Source organism: Cyprinus carpio, chromosome B6 (assembly GCF_018340385.1).
Source record: "Cyprinus carpio isolate SPL01 chromosome B6, ASM1834038v1, whole genome shotgun sequence".
Classification (NCBI taxonomy): Eukaryota; Metazoa; Chordata; class Actinopteri; order Cypriniformes; family Cyprinidae; genus Cyprinus; species Cyprinus carpio.
In genome coordinates, this window is record NC_056602.1 from 19845796 (window position 1) to 19855652 (window position 9857).

A 9857-nucleotide genomic window follows, 5' to 3' on the forward strand; every position below is an offset into this window, starting at 1 on the left:
AAATTCGAAACCAATGACGTCTGGTCCCCTCATGAACCAATCGTTTCATGAAATGGGAGGTTCCAGTGAGAAGACGCGCTGAAAAAGATAAAACCCCAAATCTGGTTTAGAAACAGCTGGAAAAGTGGAAGAAGTTGCTAATTCGCAAGTTCTTTATGGAACAAAAAAGTCATGATGCAGAAAAGGGACGAATAAGAGTCGTGTGAGGATGTTTGAACGGATTTAGTATATTGTTACAGTGTCAGTCTCTCTCTCTCGAAAAAAAACATCGACTCTGAGATTTCTTCTCAAAATTTTCAAGAATTATACCCATTATTTGGTCAATCTATAAGGTAAGATATCAACTATATATTTTTAACTCATAATACAGATCACTTACTGTGCCCGAATTAAGTTATTATTTTTTTCCAATTTTATTTCTTCTTAAATGGTGTTAACGTTACTAAACAACGGACCGGACCTAGGTGGCGAGCTACTGCAACTGACGTAACGTACTTACGTGTAATTACCTAGAATATATATATATTTATATTCCCTAGAATACTGAATTAAAAAGAAAACATAATGATATCGTGGTATCTAAGATGGGTTTGTAGATTTCCGAAAGTCTCGAGAAAGCCCAATAAAACGTGAACACAGCAGACATTTATCCCCAGTAAACATTTTATGTGAAGTAGAATTATAAAATCGAGACGTTTAACATTACATAGTCTTCCGCAGACAACGGTGCGTGTATCGTTTTTAAGGTAAGGTTTGTAAACGATTTAAAAAATGTAACGTTAGGTCACTTCCGTCATTTTATCATAAAACATGCAGCAGGATCGTAGTTATAGCATATTTTACATAGTTTTTAACGTTTTATTCCTTGTAAACTGCGCTGTGGTTCCTCTTATTTGGTTTAGTATTATAAAATGACTGATTGTTTTTATGTACAATTCCAAATAATGTCGTTCTTGTGTTGTCACAAATACATGAAAGGATTGGATCGGGCCTCTTCACTGAAGAGACTCTCAAAGCTTCAGTGTGTCTCTATGGCAACAGCAGAGCATCCCGAAGAACAGTGTTTAGACCACTGAAAGACTGATTTGATCAAGGCTACAGAGATGCTACTCATTGCCATGATTTTCAAAGTCATATAGTGAATAATATAATACAGAAATAGTGACACAGTAATGAACATTGTGTCAACATTTGCTCACCTTTGTGTCTACATGACTTTCTTTCTTTGCTTTCAAATAGGGGGAATTGCTTTGGAATGACACAAGGGTAAATGATGCCATAAATTTCAAAATGTCTATGCAGTAGGTTTCTCAGTGTTGTCTCAAACTCTCATAATTTTTCTCCAGTTGATCATGTGTTTGCTGTCTCTGCTTTATTGCAGCCCTTCAATACACTGTAAAAAATAAAGCTACTTGATGCAGTAAGACTTTTGAGTTTTCTCCACAATTTGTTTACAAATGATAAACATGAAAGGCTAAGTTAGTCTAATAAACAAACAATATTGTCTTTGTTTGTAAGACAACTTACAAGACTAAGATGTCGAGGAAATGGACATAAGTGATTGAACATACTCTAGGCCTCAAAACCAGACACACAAACCTCAAGAACAGTGACAACCAACAAATGTTAAAAAGATGAGCTCTTTACATCACAGTACAACACATAACTAACAATAATGATGAAACAATAACAAAAAAAGTTTAAATGAAGTCAGCAAACAGCAAAACAATAATGCTATAACAGTAACTGCATAATTTATTCATGCTGCAAATGCAATTCATGCTGGGAACTCACAAAGCCTTAACATTTCAACAGTATGAAATTCTTTATTTAGACAACTGTGTTTACTAGTTGGGGCAACATTTGGGGTAATTTTGTTGGTCTGACAAGGATTTTTATGTAATTTCAAGAAAATAGCTTTTTTTTAGTATTTGAGACTCAAAAGGTTTCGTAAACTGGAAAATGTAGTGTCTTTTTCACAAGTTTGAATTTAGCGTACTTTCTAAAAGCGGGTGTAAACAGAAGGAGATGTTTATTTGATAAACGGTCATGGTCTCAAGGACACACTCTGATTGCACACTGATTATGGCAGTAATGACCACCTTCCTTTGGAATGTCATAGGACCTGGTTGACTTCACGGCCAAGAACTGATCAGTCTGTTGATTAAATATAACAGAAAACATCCTCTACAAGAAGAAAGGAGGAACAGAAAACGCCATTCTTATAATTTCCCTTGTATTGTTTGGGTTACTTTATATTTCACTGATTAAAAGCAAAAAAAACATACATGTTAAATGTTAAACTAATTTTCAAACATCTGTCAAGAGCAAATAACTTTACTCTTCCTGTGTCTGGTGAATGTTTAAGACAGGAGACTTCTTTCAGTAAGTAGGTTTAGCAGGTTTATATTTCCAAGATTAATAGAATAGTCTTTCTGATTTAACATGGTTTTGGATTTTTTATTTTATTTTTTTCCAGCTATCCTCACATTGCTGTTTAAAAATAGAACTGAGAGGTGCACGCCTGGACCCCTCATTAGGCTGCATGGGCCTCACAGCACCTTCCTCTGCATTTTGATTTGTATCTCTGACATTTCCTTAACCCTTGCAGTCTATGGTGTGTGGAATTATTTGTTCAGGATGGCTATAAATCTGCTGGATTTGATTGTCTAGCACTGTTAGTCTCCACACTGGAGTAACAATCCATTGCCAGAAAATGCAAAAATGGGAATCTTATTGATATGCCACTCCTAAGGGGAAAAGTGTTGCTTATAAATACAGAGTCTCCAATATCTTCTTTAAGTGTGTCTAGTAAACACTGTCTTTTCATCTGCCACATTTTGAGATATAATGATGCATGAGATATTTTTGTTTTGTAGTTTATTATATTAATATTAAATACAATTGTTATTCTGATTTCCAGGACATTTAGAAAAACATGGGAAGTTTTAAAGGCCACGCATTGCCTGGAAGTTTCTTCCTGATCACCGGCCTGTGGTGGGCCGCAAAGCAGACATTTTTGTATGCCACCCGCAGGAATAAAAGTGCTGGTGCGGGCAGACTTGCATCTCGAGCTACACAACGGCGCATAGAAATCATAGAAGGAGCTGTCATTTTATCATTTTCTATTATTGGTGAGTTGCCGCTATGCCTTTATTAATAGAATAAGAAGCATCATCATACATATTGACAAATAAAGCTTTCTGATGTGTCTTTGAAACACCCAAGGTTCAGCAAAGAAACAACTATGATTTCGAGAGGCAGTTTTGCTGATTTATTAGGTTTAGATTAGATTTATTAAGTTGATTGTATGGGTAAAAATTTTATAAAATTATAGGTTGTTTAATTTTCTGTGTATTGTTTGTCCTTTGGTAATAGTGGTCTAGATGAGTGGTTCTCAAATTTGAGAAGGTCCAACATGAGAAGGCTCCATGAGTTTTTCAGTTGTTTGCAGTTTACTAGATAGGGATTAAGGAAATAAGACTTTAAAAATAGAAAATAGAAAAATGCTTTATTCACAGTTTCTACCCAGTAAAATATTTTAGAGCTTGGCATACCTAGAAAATGTATATTCATAAAAAGTGTAAATCTGCCCATGGAGTTATATATACATTATATACATCAATAAACTTTTCCAGGTTTAGATATCACACTTTTGGAATTGAGCTTATTCACATATCCAGGTTTTTCAAGCAGTGGGAACCCTGGTTATTCAAAGAAAAAATACATTTGTTGAGCAGATGAATTAAAACAGAAATGTCTTTCGATTTTTAGCTTATTCTTAAAGCTTGTTTTGTTTTCTTCTACTTTAATATTTTGATGCTTATTTTAAATCATTCTAAGTTGAGTTTTTAGCCCTCCTATAATGGGCCATTTATTAGAGTAATGAAAGCAAGTTTATTTATTATATTTTTAACTCAACTAGTTCTTCTGCCCTTTATACAGGTATGTTAGCAGAGCAGCTTTTAGCAGGTGGGCCCAAGTTTCAGCTGTATGATTCTTCCACTCAGCACTGGGAGCAGCTGATGAACTGGCAGCACACCACCATGTACCTGTTCTTTGCCATCGCAGGGGCCATATCTCTCACTGTCCACAGCACAGACATCGCCCCGCTGGCCTTAGACCGGATGCTGCTGGGTCTTGCTTTCTTTAATGAGGGTAGGTTCTTGTTTTTTCCCCAGACTGCTTCTAAAATGGTCCAAAAATGCTATGTTTGTGTACTATGTATTTACTGTACATGCCTGATGAAGGTGATGGACCGAAATGTTGTTAGTTAATAAATATTTTGATTCATTTGCAAGTGTGGACAGTGTGCGAGATTTATATTTTTTGTTTTGAAGTTGGACCTTTTTTGGTCGTTTTCCCCATACACCTATTGAATACTTACTGGTGTGCAAGGGTGATTGTTGACCAAAAATACTATGTGAAAGAGTATTTTATAAATGTGGTTTTTGATGTTGGAGAATGTGTTACCCAAACTGAGCACTCTTTGTTACTCTTTAAATTACTTTTTTCTATTTTGTGATAATTCAACAAAAAAAATTAAATTCAGCATATGTCTGCCTCTTGCAGGATTTCTGTTTCTTTACCATCTCCATGGTAGAGATATGCTTGATGTCCATGTGCACACCCTTCTCCTCTATGCAATCTTTGGACAAGCTTTCATCTGCCTTCTGGAGGTTTTCCACAGAGGGAATATTCTACTCGAACTGCTCCGAGCCACTCTCACCATACTACAAGGCAGCTGGTTCTGGCAGGTCAGTGTGTGTGTGTGTGTGTGTGTGTGTCACAAGTGCATACATAAATGTGCATGTCATTTAGACCCAAATATGTTTAACTCTCATTCTTGAATTTTTCTAGATTGGCTTTGTGCTGTACCCACCCAGTCAAGTGAAATGGGATCAGACAGACCATGAAAACTCGGTCTTTGTCACATTGTGCTACTGCTGGCACCTAGCGTTTGCATTGCTCACTGTAGCTGTAGTTTACTGGTCTGTTCTCTGGTGAGCATGACATATTCTATTCATTCTAACATGAAATAGAAAAAAATTACAGTTTAAGCATAAAGGAGCATAAACCACAGTACCATTCAAAAGTTTGGGTAATTCAGTAAGGACACATAAAATTAAATGTAGCAGTTGAAAATTCAGATTTGTAATCAAAAGGAGAAATACAATTTTTATATATATTTAAATAAAAAACAGTTATGTTCAATTGTAATAATATTTCACAATATAACTGCTTTTATTGTGCTTAAATAAATGCAGCCTTGGTGAGCATAAGAGGTTTAAACGTTTAAAAATCTTACTGACCCAAACATTTGAACAATAGTGTGCATAGCATATGAAATAATACTTTTACTGAAGTTTCCTTTCTGATTCATTGAATTCTTTGTATTTTCTATTTTTCTTCATTGTTCTCCCTCCAGTGCTGTGCGTTCCAGAATAAGGAGGATGCCACCCATGGAAATGGGGCTTTTGAAACCAAGGGAGAAAGAAGTAGAGTCTGAAGATGAGATTTTATGAGTATTTATCATCCTTACACGTTCATGCCAGCATCCAAATACACTTGGATCTGATTCCAAAGAAAAGTACAGAGACAGAGAGTGAGAGATAGATATGAACCGAGAGGCATTGTCACTAAATATTAGCTCTGTCTTAATTTCCTGAAGAGCAGATGGGAGATGACAAACAGTGACAGTCTTGCTTCCCAAGATCTGTTTCATCATATTATAACAAGGGACTGTAAGTAAATCACAAGAGCCATTGTTATATCTCTCACTCATTTTCCCAGTCTGATAGTTACAACTCTGTGTCCACGCGGTCTGCTATCTTGTGTGGTCATTCCTTTTTTATTTCACTAATCCCTATTTCTCTGATGCACCTCAGGACCAACCTACTCTAATAAATGAATTAAAACTTGATTATTTTCTTTACAAGTTTGCATCAAGTCAATCAAATATGATGTATTGGTTATTTTTGATTCCTTATGTACACTTTTTGTTGCCATTGCATTGTTTGGCTTTGACGCAATACTGTGTAAATTTGAGAATTTATTTGTGTGCCTTGTCAGTACTTTATATGTTGTCAACTAAGGACAAAGAATATAATATTTTTTATCATGCTTTAGTGGTACTATATGATCTATGTGCTAAAATTGTTATATTTGAATGCCTTTGAGATTTGGCAGGTTTGTAAGACACTTTTTAGTCATCAAATGAAATATGCTTTTGTATTTTCTTGACAGCCATAACAATTCCTCAGCTAGTCTGCTGTGTTCATTTGTGCCATAGTATTCTTTGACTGAAAAAAAGGCCATTGTATGTGGAATTTTGAAATTATAGTATCTTATTTCATGCATTTATTAATAGATTTAATTTAATTTGACTCGATAATAAGTACTTTTTTTTAAAAGAACTTCTGAAAACTTTTTTTTCCAATAAAAATATTTTATTAGTGCATATCAGTGTGCAATAACCATGTATTAATATTAAATGATTTTTATTTGCCACGTGTTGGTATTTTTATTTTTTTATTTTTTTTCCCATATGTGACCCTGGAACACAAAACCAGTCATAAGTAGCACAGGTATATCTGAAGCAAAATCCAAAAATACATTGTATGGGTCAAAATGAAATCAATTTTTCTTTTATGCCAAAAATCATTACGATATTAAGTAAAGATCATGTTCTATTAAGATATTTGGTAAATTTCCTAATATGGATATATCAAAACTTTATTTTTGATTAGTATGCATTGCTAAGAACTTCATTTGGTCAACTTTAAAGGCGATTTTCTCAATATTTTTAATTATTTTTTTATTTTTTTGCACCCTTCGATTCCAGATTTGCAAATAGTTGTATCTCAGCCAAATATTGTCCTATCCTAACAAACTATACATCAATGGAAAACTTGTTAATTCAACTTTCAGGCGATGTATAAATCGCAATAAAAAAAATAAAAAAAAACCCTTATGACTGGTTTTGTGGTCACACATATATTTCTCTCAATGAACAATAATAAATAAAAGCATTTAAAAAAATTAATAATGCTTTTTTAATATATAAATATAAATATATGACCCAACTAAAAGAGAAAAGAAAAGAAATAGGGTCTCTCAAAAACACTCACACCATGATTCATTCGCTGTACCAAGCTACTTTTAGTGCACCTCACAAGTACCAGTAGGTGGCGTGCGTGGACACCAGGTGATAATCATGTTCAATGAAGGGAGCTAAAAGGTAATGGTAACACGAGTGATGACAAGCGAGTGCCAGCTGTACGATGAAACAACACATTGAAGGGATAGGTGATGAGTTGAAGGAATATGTTTAGAAGCAGAGCTGTGTCACCGGTTTGACGTGCTCTCAGGAATGAGATTGATGCACACTGCAAAAGGCATTTCAAGTATTTGGTTTAGAAGTGTATTACTCTTTGTTACTGTTAACCAAGTTCTATTATATTAAAAGCCTTTTTTTTTCTCAGGGACTATGTTGCCTGTTTATTCCTAAAATAGGGGTGATTCTTTTCATTGTGTTTTACACATTAGGCAACATATGCTCATTAGTAAGTCATAAAACCTGCAACTAAATTGCTCTTACTATTTATTATTCTGTTTTGATGACTTCACTGTTTAATTTGAACCTACCCCCAGCACCATGTTTCTGATGGGGCCAGTGAAACAGCAGAAACGGATGTGTGACAAGACCAGAGCCTTTGCTACAGTTGTTATGCTAGTAAGTTATTCATTTCCATGCCACACATTAATTTTCTCACCAACAATGAGGATCTGCCTGAAATTGTTCATAATAATTTAACCCAATAATGTTAATAATTTTCATGATCCAATCAATTTATTGATAAAATGAAGTACCGCCATCATGCATTCTGTATCTTCATTAATTGTTTCATTTGGATATATTTCACATTTTGGAAGTAATATTCATGTTGTATTTAAATAAATAACTTATATATTTCTCCTAGAATTAGTACCATTCCAAAAATAAATTGGATGCATTATTTTAGTTCATGTGCATTCTTTGAAAATCTGCCAGTTACAGCGAATGCAGATTCTGATTATAGATGCAGTATTTTGACCAATGGATACTGAGTTTGACTTTTTGTTTTGTGGTCTACAGACATGTCTGGTTCTCACACTCTGTGCAGCATTTTGGGTGAGTTCTAGTCTATCCTTAATGTATATTTCAAACTAAGTCTGAATCAGATGGTACAGTATTTTTGGATGTTTTTTTAACACTGCTCTCTGTACCACAGTGGAAAATTTTTGCACTTACTTTGCTGTTTGTCATTCTGCAAGTCCTTGCATTTGCGTGGTAAGTTTCCATGGATGCTGTGTAGTAAATATATTTGAAGCATATTATTTAAATGAGTATCTCAGCACTGAAACATATTTTATCAATTGTTTTTTTCTCTCTCTCTGTAGGTATAGCTTGTCATACATTCCTTTCGCAAGGTTAGTTATGTTTTGTGATATCAAAATACTGAATTGCTCAGTATTAGATATTAACATACTGTATTGATGAATGTGTGGTTTTTGTTGTATTTAATTATAAATGAAACATTTTGCAATAGTTTCTGGTAAATGACACCAGTAATCAAGCACAGGCTTGTTCGGACTTGTCTGCTTTAAAATATAGATTATTTAACAAGGCCTTCATACTCTCTTCTTTGCCTTAACCAGAGATGCCGTCCTGAAGTTTTTCTCCATGCTGTGCACCACATGTGTGAAATGAAAAGCTGAGGTTTTGCCTTTCATCACCCCAGGAAATTTCTGCTCAAGTATTTGGTGATTTCGGGATCCACAAATGATCATTGACAAAATGGCACAATGGGACATTGCTGTAATGGCTAGTTGAAAAAAGTGAAAGTCGTGACATTTTGCAAAGTATGGTAACCCATACTTGGAATTGGTGCTCTGCATTTAACCCATCCAAGTGCACACACACAGCAGTGAGAAGTGAACACACACCCAGAGCAGTGGGCAGCTATATATCCAGTGACCGGGGAGCAACTGGGGGTTCAGTGCCTTGCTCAAGGGCACTTCAGCCATGAGTATTGAGGGTGGAAGAGAGCGCTGTTCAATCACTCCCCCCCACCTACAACTCCTGCCAGCACCGAGACTCAAACCTGCGACTTTCAGGTTACAAATCCAAATCTCTAACCATTAGGCTACAGCTGCCCCACAGTTGAACATTTAGTTAATTCTGAACATAAATAATAAGGCTGCCTTCTACTGAATGTGTTTTATTTTAAACATGTTGTAAAACAGAAAAGGTTATTACAAAGACCTAGTTTAAAATTGATATTTTTAAAATCAAATATTTTGGGGGTGGTTTTGAAAGTTGTACTTTCAATTTTTCCTACCTTTGTCTCAATGTTGTATGATAAAAACCCTGTAAATAAAGACAAGTTTTATCAGCTCACTCTTATGTGTAAATATCTAAAAAATTGTTGTGTAATTGACACTTTAAGAGATGATTTGTCTGGATTTTGTGAATTGGCCTTGATTGGTTTTACCTGTGTGTGTGTGTGTGTGTGTGTGTGTGTGTGTGTGTGTGTGTGTGTGTGTGTGTGTGCATCTCCTTGCGTGTCAGTGTGCCTACTTATACTACGCCCTTAAAGTATGTACTCTTTTGGTGAAGAAAAAGTACACACTTTTGAGTGTGTAGTAGAAGAGTAGGCAAGCTTTGGGACAGACCCTGCGTCTCAATGTTCATATGGTGTGTTCAAGTCCTCCTGGGAATTTCGTACGTACGAGGAGGGAAGTCGTGCTGACGACGTGAGGTGCGTTCAAGTCAGTTTCGTCGGAGCAAGATGGCGCTGTACCTTCTTTTAATG

General features: G+C 35.3%; 2 protein-coding genes across 2 annotated transcripts; both read left to right on the forward strand.

Annotated features, from left to right (window-relative positions):
- The first annotated feature begins 55 nt into the window (after nt 1-55).
- Nucleotides 56-6513, forward strand: LOC109092128 (transmembrane protein 45B-like). The gene is made up of 6 exons (XM_019105839.2): nt 56-332; nt 2924-3134; nt 3946-4158; nt 4573-4757; nt 4861-5003; nt 5429-6513. Exons 2-6 carry the CDS (start codon nt 2939-2941, stop codon nt 5523-5525), a joined length of 834 nt encoding a protein of 277 aa, XP_018961384.1. The 5' UTR covers nt 56-332; nt 2924-2938; the 3' UTR covers nt 5526-6513.
- A 770-nt stretch (nt 6514-7283) lies between these two features.
- LOC109091929 (vesicle transport protein SFT2A-like) lies at nt 7284-8958 on the forward strand. Its single transcript, XM_042725164.1, has 7 exons — nt 7284-7328; nt 7398-7567; nt 7651-7735; nt 8138-8173; nt 8274-8332; nt 8443-8472; nt 8701-8958. Exons 1-7 carry the CDS (start codon nt 7284-7286, stop codon nt 8750-8752), a joined length of 477 nt encoding a protein of 158 aa, XP_042581098.1. The 3' UTR covers nt 8753-8958.
- The last annotated feature ends 899 nt before the right edge of the window (nt 8959-9857 follow it).